Source organism: Tupaia chinensis, unplaced genomic scaffold (genome assembly GCF_000334495.1).
Source record: "Tupaia chinensis unplaced genomic scaffold, TupChi_1.0 Scaffold000539_1, whole genome shotgun sequence".
Taxonomy (NCBI): Eukaryota; Metazoa; Chordata; class Mammalia; order Scandentia; family Tupaiidae; genus Tupaia; species Tupaia belangeri.
Window position 1 is genome coordinate 5,061,338 of NW_006160052.1, and position 22,331 is coordinate 5,083,668.

The 22,331-nt window shown below is 40.8% G+C and overlaps 1 protein-coding gene across 6 annotated transcripts in view; it reads left to right on the forward strand.

The window, feature by feature from the left end:
- Window positions 1-22,090, forward strand: part of CUTC (cutC copper transporter) — a 40,375-nt gene extending 18,285 nt beyond the window's left edge. For 4 of the 6 annotated variants that reach the window (XM_006157370.3, XM_014591181.2, XM_006157368.3 and 1 more), the window contains 4 exons: window positions 6,136-6,269; window positions 13,632-13,659; window positions 18,523-18,628; window positions 20,686-22,090. In XM_006157370.3, the coding sequence (XP_006157432.1) occupies window positions 6,136-6,269; window positions 13,632-13,659; window positions 18,523-18,628; window positions 20,686-20,800 (383 nt within the window). In that variant the 3' untranslated portion in view covers window positions 20,801-22,090. Of the gene's footprint in view, window positions 1-6,135; window positions 6,270-13,631; window positions 13,660-16,131; window positions 16,407-18,522; window positions 18,629-20,685 lie in introns of those variants that run through there. The other 2 variants (XM_027775284.1, XM_014591182.2) reach the window with 2 other exon arrangements.
- Window positions 22,091-22,331: the final 241 nt, after the last annotated feature.

The window sequence follows — 22,331 nt, forward strand, 5'->3', positions numbered from 1 at the left end:
TACCTGGCTTAAGCCAGACAAAATTATTCCTGGAGCTAGAGGTGAGATCGTCTTTCTCAGACTAGGCTTCCTAGGAGAAGAGAAGCTTCTAACGGCCATAGAAAAAAGGAATAGATATTAGGTAGTCATGAACAGACATCCACTATGGTATACAAAATTTATTTTCATTGTTGTTATTATTTTCTTTTAGAGAGAGTTTTGCCATAGGGCACATGTGCTCCCCAGAGAGACAGAGATGGAGAGGTAGAAAGGGTAGAAAGTGCTGACACCCGCGCGGGGGGGATGGCCACTCCTCAATCCCCCCTCCATTCTCCTCTCAGGATTTTGGGGTTGCATACACATGTGCCCTGCATGAGTTTAAGCCGCCTGGTCCAAAAATCGAATGGCAGTTGACTGGGAGTCCACCAACATAACCATTAGGCCATCTGCTGGTCCCAAAAAATCACTTTTCATTATTGATAGCTTATCTACATCAGAATAATTTCTAAAAAGTTTTTGTTATATTTTCATATAAAAAAAATACAAAAAAAATACTTCCGAGGCCAGCAGATGGCAGCTTGAAACTCACTCTGGGTGCATGTGTGTACATGCTCAAAATCCTGAGAAGGGAACGGAGGAGGAATTGTGGCATGGCCATCACCCTGAGGGGTTATCTCTCACTTTATCTTTCTCCACCTTTCCTTGTCTCTCTAGTGAGTGCATATACCTTATAGCAAAAGTGAGAAATCCCCTCTCAGTGGGGATGGCCACGCCGCAATCCCTTCTCCTCCATTCTCCTTTCGGGATCTTAGGCATGCACACACACATGCCTGGTGTGAGTTTAAACCACTGGGTCCAGCACTGGAACCACAGTTGACTTCATGGGAGTCCGGCAACATAACCGTTACGCTAACTGCTGGTCCTTTTTTTTTTTTTTTTTTTTTTTTTGCGACAGCTTGCTTTCTCACTTTCCCCCATGTCCTCTGTCTCTCTAATGAGCACAATACACTGCAGCAAATTAAATGATAATAATAATGATAAATAAAATTAAATAAATAATATTTATATGATTTTTTTGGAGAGGTTTTTGCTGTAGAGCGCATGCACTCATCAGAAACACACAGAGAGATGGGACCAGCAGTTGGCGTAATGGCTATGTCGCTGGACTCCCATGTGGTCGACTGTGGTTCAATTCCTAGACCTGGCAGCTTAAACTCACGCTGGGCGCATGTGCGTGCGTGCCCAAGATCCCGAGAGGAGAATGGAGGAAAAGGGATTGCAGCGTGGCCATCCCCACTGGGGGGTGATTTCTCGCTTTCTGTCTGTCTCTCCCTGTCTTTCTGGTGAGTGCACGCGCCCTGTATCAAAAACCTCTTTAAAAAGAACGAAAGAAAGAAAGAAAAGAAAGAAAGAAAGAAACAAACAAACAAACAAACACACAGAGAGACAGAAAGCGAGAAATCACTCCCCTCCCCAGGGGGGATGGCCATGCCACAATCCCTTCTCCTCCATTCTCCTCTGGGATCTTGGGCACGCACACGTGCCCGGCTTGAGTTTAAGCCGCCGGGTCCGGGACTTGAACTTTGGTCGACTACATGGGAGTCCAGTGACATAGCCATTACGCCAACTGCTGATCACAAATAGATAATAAGTTTTAAAAACTCTCGAAAAAAACTAAATACTTCTTATCTACAGTTCAGATAATTATTAATGTAATTCCAGTGTACTTTGGCTAATCCTCGGTTTGAGAAATAGACTGTTGGCTTGCGGCCAGCAGATGCCATAGCAGTTACGTTGCTGGACCCACACATGATCAGCTGCCATTCCAGTCCTGGACCAGTGGCTTGAAACTCATGCCGGGTGTGTGTGTGTGCCCAAGATCCTGTGGAGGGACAGTGGCAGAGAAGGGATTGTGGCATGGCTATCCTCCCTGGGAAGTGATTTCTCACTTTCCCTCTCACTGTCTCTGTCTCTCTTTCTCTCTGGGGACGTGCAAGCACTCAAAGCCAAAAACCTAAAAAAAGAAAAATAGAGGAACAAGTATCAGTTCTGCCTCAGAGGGCTCTGCCATCGCACATGAAAAGAAAAGTCTCCCTCTCTGTCTTTCTGGTGTGCGCACTCGCCCCATAGCAGAAACCTTGCCAAAAAAAAAAGAAAGAAAGAAAAGAAAAAAGAAAGGGAAGAAGTCTTCAGTCAGAAGTATTTTTGACTTGATAGGCTTGAGAAACCGTTGAATGTTTTTTTTCCATTTTTTTTTTTAATTTACCAGTGAGTGTGTTCACTTCTCAGATATAGAAAGCATGGTCACACCACAGTGCTCTTTTCCCTTTGGGATTTTAGGCATGCACGCACACATGCCTGGTGTGTTTTTCAGGCTACCCACTAAGACTCAAACCACCAGTCATCCACGTAGAATCCAGCTCCTTAGCCACCAGGCCACGGGCTGGCTCTGTTTTTCTTCCTTTTGAGTAAGCATTCAAAGATTAGTTGGGCTGACCCCGTGATCTGAGTTCTGGCCTGGTAGCTCACACCTGGTGCATGTGCATGTGTGTGCGGTCTCAGGAGGGAGAGATGAAGGAGAAGAGAGTACAGCTTGACCATTCCCTGTGAGGGGTCTCTTTGTCTCTCTATGGGGAGCGCACACACCCTCTGGTAAGTAAAGAAAGGAAGATTAGGCTAAGAGTGGACACTAACATCTGAATCCATTATTAGTGATAAAGTATTTTTTATTCTTGTTTTATTTTGAAATGTATGATGCTACTGGACAACTGTTTTCATCAACTTGCTGTTATAATGTTTTTTTAAAAATAGCAATAACTAAAAGACGTTAGGTTACTTAAAAGTTAGCATCTCGAGGTTAGCCAAAAAGAAAATGTTTCTAAGTACAAAAATATTTTTTATTAAATTATTTTAAACATTTAGTGAAAAATACATGGTTCAAAATTTTTTAAAATTATTTTATTTAACTTTATTTATTTATTTTTAATTTGATCAGAGAGGGACAGAGTGAGTGAAAAAAAGGGAGAAGGCAAGCCGCCAAGTCTGGGACTTAAACCATGGTCGGTCATGTGGGAGTCCAGCACCTTTAACCACCACGCCAGCTGCCAGCCCCAGATGGTTTAAAATTTTGATATGGTAAATAATTAAAAAGTAAGCTGGTCATATAGAATATATTTTTTCTATTTTTAAACTAATAAAATAATTCAAATTTCTATTTTTTTCCCTATGTCCATTGAGTCTAGCAGAAATATTTTTTAAAGAATTATTTATTTGGGGGACCAGCAGATGGCGTAATGGCGATGTTGCTGGACTCCCATGTCATCGACTGTGATTTGAGTCTCAGACCCAGAGGCTTAGAACTCACACCAGCCGTGTCCCCGTGTGTGCCCAAAATCCTGAGAGGAGAATGGAGAAGGGCTTGTAGTATGGCCATCCCCCCTGGAGGGTGGTTTATTGCTTTCTATCTCTATTTCTTCAGCGTGCACACATGCCATATAGCAAAAGCTCTCTTAAAAATATTTATTTAATTTTATTTTCATTATTATTGTTTTTAAATTTGCTACAGGGCATGCACTTTGACCAGAGACAGAGAAGGAAAGTGAGCAAGCAAGCTACCAGGTCCGGGACTTGAACCACGGTCGACCATGTGGGAGTCCAGTGCCTCAGAAAATGTTTCTAAGTACAAAAATATTTTTTATTAAATTATTTTAAACATTTAGTGAAAAATACATGGTTCAAAATTTTTTAAAATTATTTTATTTAACTTTATTTATTTATTTTTAATTTGATCAGAGAGGGACAGAGTGAGTGAAAAAAAGGGAGAAGGCAAGCCGCCAAGTCTGGGACTTAAACCATGGTCGGTCATGTGGGAGTCCAGCACCTTTAACCACCACGCCAGCTGCCAGCCCCAGATGGTTTAAAATTTTGATATGGTAAATAATTAAAAAGTAAGCTGGTCATATAGAATATATTTTTTCTATTTTTAAACTAATAAAATAATTCAAATTTCTATTTTTTTCCCTATGTCCATTGAGTCTAGCAGAAATATTTTTTAAAGAATTATTTATTTGGGGGACCAGCAGATGGCGTAATGGCGATGTTGCTGGACTCCCATGTCATCGACTGTGATTTGAGTCTCAGACCCAGAGGCTTAGAACTCACACCAGCCGTGTCTGCGTGTGTGCCCAAAATCCTGAGAGGAGAATGGAGAAGGGCTTGTAGTATGGCCATCCCCCCTGGAGGGTGGTTTATTGCTTTCTATCTCTATTTCTTCAGCGTGCACACATGCCATATAGCAAAAGCTCTCTTAAAAATATTTATTTAATTTTATTTTCATTATTATTGTTTTTAAATTTGCTACAGGGCATGCACTTTGACCAGAGACAGAGAAGGAAAGTGAGCAAGCAAGCTACCAGGTCCGGGACTTGAACCACGGTCAGCCATGTGGGAGTCCAGTGCCTCAACTACCATGCCACGTGCCGGCCCCTAGCAGAAATATTTTCATGTTTTCAAAATGTGTAGAAGTTTTACATTGCCATAGGTCCCACATTTTTTTCTCTTGCGTATTTAACGAGATGGTGTGCTAGTGTACCTACTGGTAAGAGGGTGCTGCCGCCGAAAAGGAAGATCCTCGGTGGTGGATTTAGCTGCCTCCTTACACGAAAGTGCTAAAGGAAGGGGCCTGTCCAGAGGATCCTGGCACTTAGTCTAGATGAGATAAGATACTTCTCTGTTTGTTACACTGCTAAGAAACAAAGCAGTAGTTTTTCTATTGTGGGCTTTCTGGTGCCACTTTACTCTCTGAGGGTCCTGAGAGGGAAAAGCCTCTTAGAAAGTGGGATGGAATTGAAACCTCATATAGTGTGTTAAAAATACTCGTGTCTCTGCTGTGAGCCCTGAGTGTGTGGGGTAACAGCTCATAGTGACGAGGCTATGAGCCAAGGCTGGCTGTAAAACTGGTGAGGGTAGTATCCATCCTGTGGAGTCTAGTTTGTCTGAAGCCTTAGAGCGGTTTCCCAAATTTGAGTCACTTGGTTATCACATTTACGGTTTTACCATAATTGAATACTACCTGTACAGATTTCATTTAAATCAATGAAATTTAATTTTCTTTAAATGAAATCTTAAGTTTGTTTATTTATTTATTGGAGAGGTTTTTGCTACAGGGCGTATGCGCTCACCAGAGAGACAAAAAGTGAGAAATCAGCCCCCTGGGGGGGAGGGTGGTCATGCCGCAATCCCCTCTCCTCCATTCTCCTCTCGGGATCTTGGACACGCACGCACACGCGCCCGGCATGAATTCAAGCCACCGGGTCCAGGACTTGAACCGCGGTCTACTACATGGAAGTTCAGTGACATAGCCATTACGCTAACTGCTGGTCCCAAAATCTTAAGTTCCTTTATTTATATATTTTAAAGAATTATTTTATTTAACTTTATTTATTTTAAAATTTGACTAGAGAGGGAGAAAGTGAGAGAGAAAGAGAGAGAGAGAGAGAGAGAGAGAGAAAGTAAGACTCAAACCACAGTTGGCCATGTGGGAGTCCAGCACCTTTATACCACCTGCCGGCCCCCTTAAATACCTTCATTTTAAAGTAAAACTTGTATAAAACTCTTGAAATTGGAAACTTTTCACTTTTTATCTGCATTTAAGTAAATACACTTATTAAAATGTGTGCTGTTAAAATGATCACGTACACCATCTGTGGTATGCAGAGTGTGCACAGATGGAGTGGCTCTTGAGACAGAGTACCCTGATGTTACCATTTTCTGACATCCGTTACTTAAATACTCCAGCTTGACTATTTCAAACTGCCAATTGATTTAATAATCTGACTTGCAAAATTCCTGACTGTTTAAAATTTGGCTCTTATAAGCCACTATAATCTAAATTCACACATACCAATGTATATATACTACATATTTGAAAATACTGAATTAGAGGATATGTGTTCAAAATTCAAATCAGGGCTGGCAGATGGTGTGGTGGTTAAGGGGCTGGACTCGCACATAGCTGACCACGGTTCGAGTCCCAGACCTGGAGGCTTGCTTTCCTACTTTCCCTTTTTCTCTCTCTGGTCAAATTAAACAAACAATAATGATGATGAGAAATGAAATAAATCTTTTTAAAAATCATATCAATTTTATTTACTTTAGCCTTTGACATGGTTCATGATCCAGTAGCAGCTCTAGAGACCCTCTTAACCCTGGGATTTGAACGCGTGTTGACCAGTGGATGTGACAGCTCGGCCCTAGAAGGGCTGCCCCTGATAAAGCGACTCATAGACCAGGTAAACGCAGCTTTTCTCTTCCTTCCTAAGCTTCTGTAGTGGTTACCCGTGACATTCTGTTACAGCTGGGCTGTGACTCTAAGCTTCGTGCTTACCTTATTGGAAAAAGCAGCGAGGCAGTGGTGCCTTTATATAACTTTTACTTTTCCCGTGAGGGTTTTTATCAACCACGGCTCTTAAGATCAAATTATCCGTAATGACAGAATATCTGACCTAATTCGGATAAACACAGTAAATTTGATCTTTTCTTTGCCAAGAGTGTCTCATTGATCGTTTAAGCCACATTTTTCTCTTGTCAGCCCATGTATACTAAGGGGATCTCATATAAAATTTAGGAGATAATTACCATCTAGAAGTGAATTCTAAAACTAAATTACATTCTTTCATTTCTGAATATAGGAGGAAATATAGTTTTCTCTCAGTGCAAGAAGAAATACATAGTTTTGGCACCAGCAGTTGGTGTAATGGCTATGTCGCTGGACTCCTATGTAGTCGACTGCGGTTCGAGTCCCGGACCCGGTGGCTTAAACTCACCCTGGGCGCGTGTGCGTGCGTGCCCAAGATCCCGAGAGGAGAATGGAGGAGAGGGGATTGCGGCGTGGCCATCCTCCCTGGGGGATTATTTCTTGCTTTCTGCCTCTCTGTTTCTCTCTCTGTCTTTCTGGCGAGTGCACACACTCTATAGCAAAAACCTCTCCAAAAAAAAGAAAAGAAATACTTATTTTTCTCACGTGAGATCTGTTAGCATGATTTGTAGAGCAGTCAGAGGATGGCTTTGTATTTGTATTTAAAATTTTTTTAAATTTGTTTTGTCACCTAACTTGTAGTCTGTCCTGGAGAATAATGATCCATGTGCTAGTGAGAAGAACACATATTGTCTTAATTCCACTTTCCATGAACCTTTTGAAGCTTCCTGATACTCTAACTGTATATAATTGTATCTATTATACTTTTCTTTTTTTGAGAGAGATTTTTCCTCTAGAGCACATGTGCTCACCAGAGAGAGAGAAAATGAGAAATTTCCCCCTGGGGGGATGACTGCACTACAAATCCCTCTTCTCCCTTCTCTTCTTGGGATTTTGGGCACACACACACATGCACCAGGTGTGTTTTAACCTGCCGGGTCTGGGATGATTTGAACTGTGATTGACTACTTGGGAGTCTAGTGACGTCGTCTGCTGGTCCTTGTGTTATACTTTTTCTTTCTTTCTTTTTTTTTTTCTTAGAGGTTTATTTTTTCGCTATAGGGTGCGTGCGCTTGCCAGACAGACAGAGAGAGACATAGAGACAGAAAGTGAGAAATCAACCCCCAGGGGGGATGGCCATGCCGCAATCCCTTCTCCTCCATTCTCCTCTCGGGATCTTGGGCACGCACACACACGCACCCGGTGTGAGTTTTAAGCCACCGGGTCCGGGACGCAAACCACGGTCGACTACATGGGAGTCCAGCGACATAGCCATTACGCTAATTGCTGGTTCCGTACTTTTTCATGACATATACCACAGTGGGAAGCCTCTAACTGAACCCAATCCATTTCATTATTGGATCCAACCCAGCAGTCCTGGGCCCCAGTCCAGTTTATGTTAACTTTTGAACCCAGTCTAGGTAAAAACTTCCTCACATAAACTTAGAGAGCTGTAAACACAAGTTCATCAGGCTCAGAACCAGAGAGAAAAACTCACCCTGACCGCCAGTTACAAACCAGAGATCAGTGAACCGTGGGCTCCACAGTGCCTCGCCTTGTTCCCTGGTATTCCGAGGGGTTGCTGGAGTTGGCTGTTAAATCTCACGTCTGACGCTAACACATTAAAGTAAAAATTAAGTACAACAATGTTAAATAGAGCAAAGAGCAACTCACAAATCGGGTAGCCCCAGAACAGAACAGATTCAGAAAGATTCTAAGGCTGCCATGTGGCTGGGCAATGTGAACAGAAAAGGGAAACGGCATACAGAATACAGAAGTGAGGTGCAGGATGGCACCATTGGTTAAAGCTTGATGTTTTTCCTAGCTGACTTGAGTGATTGACCAACTGTGATTGAAACTCAACTATTTGTTATGAAGGCACGTTTTCCTAAGTTCCCAGCCATGATGGTCCAGGTGGTGGAACACCACTGTGTGAGACAGGCCATTTGGGAGCCCAAGTTCAGTTCCTGAGCAGGAAGGGGTGGTGGGATGCACCTGGGATTCTGGCTTGCTAGGAGGCTGAAGCAGGACGATCACGGTCTGACAGGACCCTGTCAAAAATCGGTTCTCCTTCTCTGTCTGTCTGGCGAGCCCACCACGCCCTATAGCAAAAACGTCTCCAAAAAAAAAAAAAAAAACGGTTCTCTTTTTCTTAGGAAGGAGGGGGTAAGAGAGAAAACAGTAATGTTATTGAGTGTTCCTGTGTGTATGTGTGTATCTTTCATCTAAGAATCCTGATGTGTTTGCTACTCTGGGTCTTAATAATTGTACAGATTTTTTTTTAGAGAGGTTTTTGCTATAGGGCACGTGCGCTTGCCAGAAAGAGAGAGACAGTGAGACAGAAAGCAAGAAATAACCCCCCAGGGGGGATGGCCACATCACAATCCCTTCTCCTCCATTCTCCTCTCGGGATCTTGGGCATGCACGCACACGTGCCCGGCGTCAGTTTAAGCCACCGGGTCCAGGACTCGAACCACGGTCAACTACATGGGAGCCCAGCGTCATAGCCATTACGCTAATTGCTAGTCCCTTGTGCAGGTATTTTTAAAGTACATGTAAGGTGCAGAGCTTTTGCACCATGGTGGTGACAAATTGTGTATATAGTCCTTGCCTTTACAGTGTGTTGCACAACAGCCTCTTTTAGTAGAATGGTTAATTTTAATAGAATACTGTTCAAAAAGAGGTGTTGTAGTGGCACATTGGGGAGGAATTAGTCCCCCATTTGGAGGATGAAGGTTGGCAGTAGTTAAGGAAAGTTTCTCAGAAGAAAAGGCATCCATGGGGCCTGCAGGTAGTGTGGTGGTGAAGGGGCCAAGCTCCCACTGGCTGAATGCAGTTCAAGTCCTGGACCTGGTGGCTTGCTTTCTCACTTTTTCTTCCTTTCTTTCTTTGTCCCTCTCTGCTCAAATTTAAAAATAATAGTAAGAAATAAAATGAAATAATTCTTAAAATAGAAAAAGAAAAGGCATCCAAACTGCAATGTTGTACTTCTTTAAATGATGTTCGGGAGTTATCTCTGTACGATTAGGAGGTGCTGGGGGAAATTGTTCCATGTACATGAAATAGTATATGCATAGGCCTGGGGAAAAAGTAGGCATAACTTAAAATATTGAAGAGCAACCAGAATGTTAAACATAAAGAAAGCACTGATATCCAGAGCTTTGGAAACCTTACCAAAGTGCTCGTATTTTATCTTTGGTATAGAGGGGAAAGCCTGATATATTTTAAAACAGGCTGATAAATGAGGTTTCTAGTTTAACAAGGTTAGTTGCTAAGAATATAGAATAGATCATTATTGCCATGTATTGCATTTCCAAATCCATGTATGTGTAATTTGTATGTTCATCCATTGGTTTGCAGGAAAAGCGGGGTAAAATATTCTCATACACTAACCTTCTTTCTTTTCTTTTTTTTTTGGAGAGATTTTCACTATAGGACGCGTGCGCTCCGGACAGAGACATAGAGACAGAAAGCGAGAAATCACCCCCCAGGGGGATGGTCACACCGCAATCCCTTCTCCTCCATTCTCCTCTCGGGATCTTGGGCACGCACGCACACACGCCCAGCGTGAGTTTTAAGCCACCACGTCCAGGCCGCGAACCGCAGTCGACTACGTGGGAGTCCAGCGACATAGCCATTACGCTAACTGCTGGTTCCCACCTTTTTTCTTGAAGTAACTACCTACTTACTTTATAATGAACTACTGGTTAATTTATATGCTTTGGGATTAGACAGGCCTTTGTTTATGTCCTGGTTTTATCACTTATGAACAGAGCCTTTGGACAAATCACCTAACCTTCCTAAGCCTCCGTTTTCTCGTCTGCAGAGTTGGGATGGTAATAGCAGCTACCTCCTAGCACAGTTGTGAGGGAGTACGGCAAATAATACTGCAATGTCTGACCTTAGTAAGTGCTTTATCATTGTTGAACTGCCTTGACGAAGGCCAGCAGGTGGCCTGCTGCTCAAATTTAAAAATAATAGTAAGAAATAAAATGAAATAATTCTTAAAATAGAAAAAGAAAAGGCATCCAAACTGCAATGTTGTACTTCTTTAAATGATGTTCGGGAGTTATCTCTGTACGATTAGGAGGTGCTGGGGGAAATTGTTCCATGTACATGAAATAGTATATGCATAGGCCTGGGGAAAAAGTAGGCATAACTTAAAATATTGAAGAGCAACCAGAATGTTAAACATAAAGAAAGCACTGATATCCAGAGCTTTGGAAACCTTACCAAAGTGCTCGTATTTTATCTTTGGTATAGAGGGGAAAGCCTGATATATTTTAAAACAGGCTGATAAATGAGGTTTCTAGTTTAACAAGGTTAGTTGCTAAGAATATAGAATAGATCATTATTGCCATGTATTGCATTTCCAAATCCATGTATGTGTAATTTGTATGTTCATCCATTGGTTTGCAGGAAAAGCGGGGTAAAATATTCTCATACACTAACCTTCTTTCTTTTCTTTTTTTTTTGGAGAGATTTTCACTATAGGACGCGTGCGCTCCGGACAGAGACATAGAGACAGAAAGCGAGAAATCACCCCCCAGGGGGATGGTCACACCGCAATCCCTTCTCCTCCATTCTCCTCTCGGGATCTTGGGCACGCACGCACACACGCCCAGCGTGAGTTTTAAGCCACCACGTCCAGGCCGCGAACCGCAGTCGACTACGTGGGAGTCCAGCGACATAGCCATTACGCTAACTGCTGGTTCCCACCTTTTTTCTTGAAGTAACTACCTACTTACTTTATAATGAACTACTGGTTAATTTATATGCTTTGGGATTAGACAGGCCTTTGTTTATGTCCTGGTTTTATCACTTATGAACAGAGCCTTTGGACAAATCACCTAACCTTCCTAAGCCTCCGTTTTCTCGTCTGCAGAGTTGGGATGGTAATAGCAGCTACCTCCTAGCACAGTTGTGAGGGAGTACGGCAAATAATACTGCAATGTCTGACCTTAGTAAGTGCTTTATCATTGTTGAACTGCCTTGACGAAGGCCAGCAGGTGGCCTGGTGGTTAAGGTGCTGGATTCCCTCATGGCCGACCAGTTTGTGTGCTGGACCTGGACATGACAGCTTGCTTTCTCACTTCCTCTCTCTCCCCCGAGTCTCTCTCTGGTGAGCACATGTGCCCTGTAGCAGATTTTTTAAAAATAGTAATAATAGTAAATAAAAACCGAATTTTTTAAAAATTGCCTCAACTAAGTAATCTCAGTTCTAAATAATTTTTGTGGAAGTCCCCCCCCCCCAAAAAAAAAGTGATGGAATTCACTCTTTGAAAGTATCATTTGTACATGTTTTGGAAAACCTTCATTGGAGGCAAACATCATATTTTTACTCCTAAAATCTGTTCAGCTTTTTAGATAGTAAATGTTTTGTGTTTTAGATGCTTTGCTTCAGTACATGTGAGAATATGAAACATCCTTACTCTCACTTCTCTAACAATTACTGAATCCTATAAATTAGTCTCTTCTATCTTTCACTTTCTACTTTATCTTGCTTTCTGTTTTTTTCATCGTGCTTACTGTTACCTGAAATTTCATTTTATAAATAAACCTGTCTGTTGTCTATCTTGTTCACCATGGTAGGGACGAAAAACTTATCTTCTCTCCCCCATGGTTGTTATTGGGGTCCTAAAAGTTAAACTCACAAAGACATTTTGCAGTAGAAACACACACACACACAAAATGGACCGATCATGTACCTCACTGACTGTGCAAAGAAATGTGACTCATGGACCTGTAGATGGTGTAATGGTTATGTTGCTGGACTCCTACATAGTCAAGCATGGTTCGAGTCCTGGACCCAGCGACTTAAACTCAGACCAGGCATGTACGCGTGCACACATGTGTGTGTGTGTGTGTGTGCCCAAAATCCCAAGAGGATAATGGAGAAGATGGGATTGCAGTGTGGCCATCCCTCCTTGGGGGGAGATTTCTCATTTTCTGTCTCTCTGTCTCTCTAGCAAGCACACGTGACCTATAGCAAAAATCTTTCTGAAAAAAAAATATGACTCAAAGGATTGGTTAAAATTTGAGGCTTTTGTACCTTCTTAATAGGCAAAGGAGAGAGAGAGAATAAAAGAAAGGTATGATAGTCTTGTAAATATTTCAAAACCTACATTTCAGAATCAATAATTACATCAATTCATATAGTCCCAACTAAATTAACCTGTGGTTTTGTTTAATTAGTATGATAAAGAATTTAGTTGAGAGTCAAATAGATTTTTTTTCAATAATTTACGATTATACTGTGTTCTTTTTTAAAAAAGAATTATTTATTTAATTTTATTTATTCATTCATTTATTTTAATTTGACCAGAGCGAGACAGAGAGAGAGAGAGAGAAAGCAAGCCATCAGGTCTGGGACTCAAACCGTGGTTGGCCATGTGGGAGTATCCAGCGCCTTAAGCACCATGCCACCTGCTGGTCCCCACTATGTTCTTTTTTTTCCTGTGTTATAAACATATTGTTTAAATTCAACTAGGTCCATCTTATTGTATATTAGTAACTCAGAGTTAGTGTTATTTTCAGCACCGCTTTCCTTGAGGTAGTGTGATTATTCCGTATTTATATCGTATCCTCCTGATCTTTATGTTCGTAACAGTGTAAGTCTTTTTTTTTTTTTTGAGAGGTTTTGGAGACAGAGAGACAGAAAACGAGAAATCACCCCCCAGGGGGGATGGCCACGCCGCAATCCCTTCTCCTCCATTCTCCTCTCGGGATCTTGGGCACATACACACACGCACCCAGCGTGAGTTTTAAGCCACCGGATCCAGGACGCGAACCGCGGTCGACTACGTGGGAGTCCAGCGACATAGCCATTATGCTAACTGCTGCTTCCCCACAGTGTAAGTCTTTAAATTAATACAGTGAAACAATCTTTCTACGTGAACCGCGGTTGACTACATGGGAGTCCAGCGACATAGCCATTACGCAAACTGCTGGTTCCCCACAGTGTAAGTCTTTTAATTAATCTTTCTGGGTAGAAAATTATTATTCTGGACATCTTACTTGCCCAGGATCACAAAGAAACAGAGATCTACTGAAAACCAGACATTAATAGTAATTTTTTTAAAATTTACTATACTTTGACTCATATTTCTATGCTGAGTGCTTTATTATCTATTTAAGAGAAAGATATTAAAATTTACTTATTTTTTTCTTTTTCCAGGCTAAAGGCAGGATTGTGGTAATGCCAGGTATTTATTCATCTACCCATTCGTTAGCATAACACTGAGTGACAGTGCAGGGAGTGCCCAGGAGGCAGGGCAGTGGGGAGAAGGTGCTGGTGCACGTGCTCAGAGACAAGAATGTAGCGTTGCTTTAAATGCTGAAGATTGGGAGCCCTGTGCTGGCCTTTAAAACTTCAGATGAAAAGAGAAAAAACGAAATATTCTCTCAGAGGAGCAATTAAGAAAGTCTACTGGAACTGGGGTTTCTGTTTGCTCTCCTATAGTGTAGACCTTCATGAATTGGAATCTGCATCTCTTGCGAGGCACACCAGGCTTGATACTGCGCTGCTGTGTTATGGCAGCATCCTAGTCCCTAACAGGGTATAAGCAAATGTTTAGACAGCAGCCCCAGGTAAATATAATACTCTCTTAGTTCCCAGAATCTCTGGTTGCTAAATTCTTTCTTGTAACCAGAATAATTGGACCATACGCTCCTGATCATACACATAATCAATTAAGTACATAATGCCTTTTTTGATAGTTTCTTATTAGGTTTCTCAAACATAAAAAGTAGATGGTAACATGTTCATTCCCTAGGCTTAGCATTTTGCTGTATTTGTCTCATATTTCTTTTACTACGGAAGTATTTTAAAATTAAAGACATTGTGATATTGTTGTCTATGCATCACTAAAAAAAGGGCATTTTACTATGACCACAATACCACTCACACCTGTCAAAAGAAGCACCAGATCCATACTGCGCAGTCCTCGGTCCATAGTCACCTTCCTTCAGTTAACCCTGACGTGTCGTTATGTTTGATATGTGCGGACTAGGACCCAGAACACGCATTGCATTGGTTGTTATCTTTCTTAATATTTTTTAATGTGAAAGTTTTCCTTTTCTTTTTCTTGTGTTTGTGTGTATTTAAACAAAAAGACATTTGGACCACGGAACCCACTAGTAGCATGGTGGTTACTGGAGCCTGCATGGCCAACTGTGTGGGCTGAGTCCTGGAGCCAGCAGGATGCATGTGTGTGCATGCCCACAATCCTGAGAGGAAATTGAAGAGATTGCAGCATAGCCATCCCTCCTAGGGGGTGATTTCTTACTTCCCCGCTTTCTCTTGCTCACTTCCTCCCCTCTTTTTTTTTTTTTTTTTTTTTTTCTTGTCTCTCTGGTGAGAGCACACACTCTATAGCAAAGCTGAAAAAAAAAAGTTGGACCACTTATCTGTTGAATATTCTACTTTCTGGATTATCAGATTGTCTCCTTTTGATATTGTTTAGCTTATTCCTCTAGCCTCTGTATTTTTTATAAACTGGTGGTTAGTTCATACGGTTTGATTAGATTCTGATTAAATGATTTTGGTAGGAATCCTTCATGGACAGTTCCATATACTTTATATTACATCAAATTAAAAGGCATTCGATTTCTGTTCGTTTCATTACCATCAATGGCAAGACCAGTGACGTTCAAAATGGTGACAACTGTAGACGAAAGGTAACTTTTAAAAATAGTATGTAAGGGATCAGCAGTTAGCATAATGGCTATGTTGCTGGACTCCCATGTAGCCGAACATGGTTCAAGTTCCAGAGCTGGTGGCTTAAACTCATGCTGGGCGCATGTGCGTGCGTGCCCAAGATCCCAAGAGGAGAATGGAGGAGAAGGGATTGTGGCATGTCCATCCCCCCTGGGGATGATTTCTCGCTTTCTGTCTCTCTGTCTTTCTGGCAAGCACATGGGCCCTATATTAACCCCCCCCCCCAAAAAAAAAAAGTACGTAGAGGGTATTTTCAGATATTTAGGAAGGCTTTGACCTGAAACATGAAACAGATAAAAAGGTCCCTGAAACATGAATAGATAGAAAACATTATCTGTGGAATTGAGACCCTTTGTGGATTAATCAGGGAATGTTAGAGACTTAGTATGCTGCTTTTTGTTTTAAGATTAAACATTTAATCTTGAAGCTAAACCCAGGGTTAGATGATTAACATTAGGTATCCCTTTGTTTAATATGCAATAATAAGTTACCTGTTTTGCATAAGGCATTACTTGATAATTATGTAAGAAACTATTTCCTCAAAGAATTGACAGTCAGAGCATGCTATATACAAAGATACGTGTATGTTAACAAATTTTATGAACAAATGATAATTTATGGTATGATTTATTTTATTTTATTTCTTTGTAAAATTTTGCCAGAGGGCACATGTGCTCACCAAAGAGAGACAGGGAGAAAGAGAGGAGGAGGGGAGAACATACCTGCAGGGGCTGTGGTCATGCCACAATCCCATCTCCTCTGTTTCCCCATCTTGTCGAGAGTTTGAGCACACATGCACATAGGCTCCGGTGTTTTGCAGGCTGCCAGGGCTGGAATTCAAACCGACTGGTTTACTGTGTGGAATTCAGCTCCTCTAACCTCTGGGCCACAAGGCAGGCCTGCAAATGCTAAGTACATGCCAATTATAATAACATATTGTATGCTAATTGTATTATAGATATGAAAACAAATGAACATGAAATAATTCTTCTACTTGAGGTCACAGAATAGACTTGTAAACAAATTATTATAACTTCATGTAAGTAAGTACAAGCAAGTAAAAATTCCTAGGTAAGTTTATGTGTATGCCTAATGAGAATTCGTCACTGAGAAATATATTCATAAACAGAGCCTGGCAGTTTCCCTGTGGGTGTTTTCATAATGGAGCTTAGAATATATTTCGACTCCATTTCCCCATTTTTTTTTTGAAGTTTTTATTTTGCCATAGTGCATGTGTACTCGCCAGAGACACAGCAAGGGAAAGTGAGAAATCACCCCTCAGGGGGATGGCCATGCCACTGCTATTTCTTCTCCTAGGATTTTAAAATCACCACACACATGCACGCACACGCACACGCACATGCACACACACACACACACACACACCCAGTGTGATTTCAAGCCACCTGGTCTGGGACTCAGACTGTGGTTGGCCATGTGGGAGTCTAGTGCCTTAACCACATGCCAGCTGTTGGCTCAGTTTCCCCATTTTAAAAAGAGGAATATTGATCTAGCCCTCTGGGGTCCCTTTCACTTGCAAAGCTGTATTACTCTGTCTGGAAACCGTATTACACTTATGAAGTTGCTTATAACTGAGCAACATACGTTTTAGTGGCCAGATAATGATTTTTAGAATAAATATTTAATGTATTTGTCTCTTAATCCTTTCCATGAGGCTGTGAGGTCAGCAATAGTATCCTTCTTTTATTGGTGAAAAAGTTGAAGCTTAGTGAATTTAAGTATTTTATCTAAGAGCATGTAGCTGTGAAGAGCTACAATGATGAAGCCAAGATTTCAGTCTAACTCTAACTTAGCCTGTTGTCCTTCTATTTCCAGGGCTCTGTACATTTAAGGAGAAAAAAAAAGCCAAGTTAATGAATCTAGGACCAGCAGTTAGCGTAATGTCTATGTCGCTGGACTCCCATGTAGTCGACCATGGTTCGCATCCCGGACCCGGTGGCTTAAAACTCATGCCGGGCGCGTGTGCCCAAGATCCCGAGAGGAGAATGGAGAAGGGATTGAGGCATGGCCATCCCCCCTAGGGGGTGATTTCTCGCTTTCTGTCTCTCTGTTTCTCTCTGTCTGTCTGGCGAGTGCACGCGCCCTATAGCAAAAACCTCTCAAAAAAAAAAAAAAAAAAAAGACCAAGTTAATGAATCTAAAAAGTGTATAAAGACAAGTTCAACAATTTGAATAGTTTGAGATATAAAGTACATATTTCATGTTAATTTAAAAATGTATTGAAATATCCTATATATATATATAAGGAGATAAGGAGATAAAAATAAATTAATATTTATAATCTACTGGTACCAATTTAGCATTCTTTTAGTTTTTCTGCCATAGGGCATGTGTGCTTGCTAGAGAGTGACAGAGACAGGGAAAGTGAGAAATCACTCCCCAAGGGGGATGGCCGTGCTACAGTCCCTTCTCTATTCTCCTTTTGGGATTTTGGGCACACACATGTGTGTCCAGCATGATTTTCAAGCCGCCAAGTCTAGGACTTAAACTGTGGTTGGCCATCCGGGAGTCCTGTGCTTTTAACCTCCATGCCACCTGCTGGCCCCCAGAATATGATTCTTTATATATTTGAAAAATTGTTCATCAAAGCAAGGCATCATAAAGTACTTGGTCGTGTGCTTTCAATAAAGCAGAGGCAGATTCTTCTGTGAAATGAAACAGGAAGTGAATATTATAATAAATATTGAATAAATTATCAGTACCTTGCACTATTCTCATTTCCTGTTAAAGTCGGTGTACTCTCAAATCCTGGGCCGTGTAGAGGAACTTGGAGGTTCATTCTTTTAGACTATCTCCAACTTTGTAGTTTTGTGGCTCCTTCCTGAAACCTCTCATCACTTTTTGTTTTGATCTGATTTTGCGGGGAGAGCAGGGATGGAATGCTCAGTGATTTTCCTTTGTCCAAGAGTAATCTTTTTAGATTTAAAGTCATTAACGTAAAGCATTGTTATATGCATCAGTAGACATACATATCAGATGCTGTTGTATAGCTTATATGACTTTAACAATTCTTCAGATGTCCAAGAGTAATCTTTTTAGATTTAAAGTCATTAACGTAAAGCATTGTTATATGCATCAGTAGACATATACATATCAGATGCTGTCGTATAGCTTATTTGACTTTAACAGTTCTTCAGAGTCTGTAGTCTATTTTTTTTTTTTAAATCACTTTTCTAATCTCATTCTAGCTGAATAAGGAGAGAATGATTCTTAAATCAATGAGAAATTATAGAGTGGGGATTCTGGGTAGAACAAGCAGTCATTATTATTCCTTGAATTTCATGTAAAGTTTTCTTCTATATAATATATTACTTATTCTTTCCAACAGGGGGTGGCATAACAGACAGAAATCTACAAAGAATCCTTGAGGGGTCAGGTGCTACAGAATTCCATTGTTCTGCCAGATCTGCCAGAGACTCGGGAATGAAGTTTCGGTAAAAATGTATTCTTTGATTCATACAAGAATGAATAAGAGTTTCCATCCTCAAATAGGAAAATAGCATGATCAGTTAATAGAATCTGTTAGTGTTAGAGTTGTTTTCGCAGTTGAAAAACATCTCTAAAATGGTTCTTTGCTCTGCTCTAAATAAGCATGCCCTCTGAACACAGGTGAAACTTTATATCCTTAAGGCATGCTAAACTTAGACTGGTTAATAATAAACTATTTCAGCAGCTAAGCCTCTGATGAGTCACACATGTACATTTGCCCATTTTGCCTGTTTTTCTTTAGCAAAGTTAGTAACATTGGTGGAAGGATAGAAGAGTCAGCCCTTTTTACCCTTCCTACCTTTAATACTTAGTCTTTCTGACCTTGGCTGTATTTTCAGTTGGTTTGCTTTGCTTCTTTTGCTCTAAGATGTGTGTGTTTGCCAGAGGCAGACGGAGAGAAGGAGAGAAAAAGAAAGTGAGAAGTCACCCCTGGGTGGATGGCCACACCACAGTCCCTTCTCGTTTCCTCAGGATTTTAGGCATGCACGTGCACACACCCTTAACCTCCATGCCGTATGCTGGCCCATCTACTTTCAGTTATTTTGAAATTATATCACTATTACGAAATTGAAACTATTGGGCTGTTGGGAAAGTCATGACATATTTTTTTTATACAAAAATGTGTCATGACTTTTCCAACAACCTAATATTATGTGGATTTCTTTATGATTGAGAGTACTCTTATATTTAAATAGTCGAATGTCTTTGTAACTTGGGGAAAATATGATGTAAAAGAAGTAAGAATTGGGCCAGTTAGTGACATGGTGGATAAAGCATCTCACATGGCTGACTGCATGGTTTGAGTCTCCAGATGCAGCAGCTTAAAAAATACACTGGGCTCCTATGCATAGATGCCCAAAATCCCAAGAGGAGAATGGAGGAAAAGGGATTGTGGCCTGGATGTCCTTCCTAGGGTGTGCTTCCTTACATTCCCTCTTTCTGTGTTTTTCTCTCCAGTGAATACACTTTCCCTATAGAAAATTTGTAAAACTTGATTTAAAAAAAAAGTATTCCCTCTTTCTGTGTTTTTCTCTCCAGTGAACACACTTTTCCTATAGAAAATTTTTAAAACTTGATTTAAGAAAAAAGTAAAAAACAAAAAATCAGAACTCACAGAGGTTTAGTCTGGTTTTTAGTGGAATTTTAACTGATGAACTGGGAAAATTCAACTGCAAGGTATGAATTCAGAGTGACTTCAGTGTCAATAGCAGTATTTTGTTTATTCTCTATTGTGAGGGCAAGGGCTGCTTTTGCTGTTTTGGACTCTAATCACAGTTGACCTTGTGAGAGTCCAGCCCTTAGCAAGCCACTGGGTCTGGGACTTGAATCACGGTTGGCCATGTGGAAATCCAGCGCCTTAACCGCCATGCCACCTTCCTGACCTGAGTATTTTGTTTCTTCATTTGTGAAATAAAAATTTCCATCCTATTATGGTTTAGTCTCATTCTTTTTTTTTTTTTTTTTTCAGAGTTGTTTTTTTTTTTTTTTTTTTTTTTTTTTTTTTTTTTTGGCATGGCATGTGCGCAGAGAGAGAGAGACAGAAAGCAAGAAATCACCCCCCAGGGGGTTGGCCACGCCATGATCCCTTCTCCTCCATTCTCCTCTCGGGGTCTTGGGCACGCATGCACACACGCCCGGTGTGAGTTTAAGCCACGGGGTCCAGACTCAAACCGCAGTTGACTACATGGGAGTCCAGCGACATAGCCATTTTACACTGACTGCTGTTCCCTCATCTCATTCTTAGGCTGAATACAATCTGTAGCCAAGTAGAAGCCAAGGGAAGATTTTGTTTTGCTTTTTCTTTCATTTCCTTCCAGGTAAAAATCAAGTGGCTACTAGGTGTTTAATTAATTAATTATCAAAATCATAAAATATGGCAGTCCACGGTCTTTGACTTGTCCATGTTCTTAAGCTATGGAATAACCTATAAAACGAAGCGCCCATAGAAGGGTTCATTTAGCAACTTATGTAATTATCTGTTCTTCTCTTATTTCTATTGCAGAAATTTCTCTGTTGCCATGGGAGCCTCACTTTCTAGCTCAGAATATTCTCTGAAGGTAACAGATGTGACCAAAGTAAGGACTTTGAATGCTATTGCAAAGAACATCCTGGTTTAGCCTGACCTCTCTGAGAGACATAGACCTCACAGGATGGAGGTAGAAATATAGTCTGCCGTTCTCAATGACAGCTTTAACCTTCTTCCCTGGCCAGACAGACAACATCTTTTTAAGTTTCACATGGTAATGGCGAATCTTTCCAAGAAAAAGAACTTGAAACAGAGGTACAATCACTTCCTTTGCTCAAATCTTACTGGACATTGCTGTCATCATGGTTAAATCTGGCCTGTGTGCCTTCCACAGAGGTTTGGTTTGTTTTCAGTGGAATTTTAGTTGATAAACTGGGAAAATTCAACTGCAACGTATGAATTCAGGATGACTTTAGGGTCAGTCTAATAGCAATATTTTGTTTTTTCACTTGTAAAATAAAAATTTCTATAGCAGTGTGGTTTAATCTTATTCTTAGGCTGAGTACAGTCTGTAGCCAAGTATGGAAGGGAAGATTTTGTTATGCTTATTCCTTCATTTTCTCTTTTTATTATGTACTCATTTGTATATTGCCCTAGGCAAGATGCTAAGATTACCAGATAAAATGGTACAACATAAAATTTCCAAACTTGGGAAGCAGGATATACAGAGTTCCCAGAACCTACCCATGACCTACCCATCTTTCAGCTCTCAGGCCCAGTGGCTTGAACGGCATGCTGAGTGCTTCTGTGTACATGCCCGAAGTCTGATGTGAAGGAGGAATGGAGGAAAAGAAACAGCATGACCACACCCTATTGTGAGGGCAAGGGCTGCTTTTGCTGTCCCTCCCTCTTTCTTTGTCTCTCTGGCAAGTACACATGTCCTTCTATAAAAAGAAAGAAAGAAACGAAGAAAGATTTCCAGACATATAAAAAGATAGAAGTGATGTCTGGTATTCATTAGGTTACTTCTTTTGTTCCCAGGTGAAAAAAAGGCTTAACTGTTAGGTTGTCAGAAAAGTGTTGCTGTATTTTTTTCTATGCAAAAATGCATCATGATTTTTCTGACAACCCACTATGAGGTCTATCTGATGATTACAAAGGCCTGTAGTGAGAACTGGGAAGTTAGAGATGTTATGAAGGTAACTTGAAAATGGGGGTGGTCATCAAATGTTCATGGAAAATATGTATTATGCAAAAAACTACACTTGAATTTAAAAATATTCTTGCACCAATATAAACTTGTACTAACTTATAACATGTACAAACAGCATCTTGTTTGAGACACTAACAAAGATAAAACATCAGTTCAAAAAAAGCCCCTATCATAGCAATATGAATTCTGCTAAAATTGAATCAAAAATAAAGATTATGGTGAAGCTTGGATGGAAGAATTGTGAAATCATTGATGCTTTGTGAATATTCTGTAGGGATGAGACCCCAAAGAAAGCAGTAGTTTGCAGATGGATAACTTGGTTTTTTTTTTTTTTTTTTGGAGAGGTTTTCGCTATAGGGCACGTGCGCTCGCCAGACAGAGAGAGACATAGAGACAGAAAGCGAGAGATCACCCCCCAGGGGGAATGGTCCCGCCGCAATCCCTTCTTCATTCTCCTCTCGGGATCATG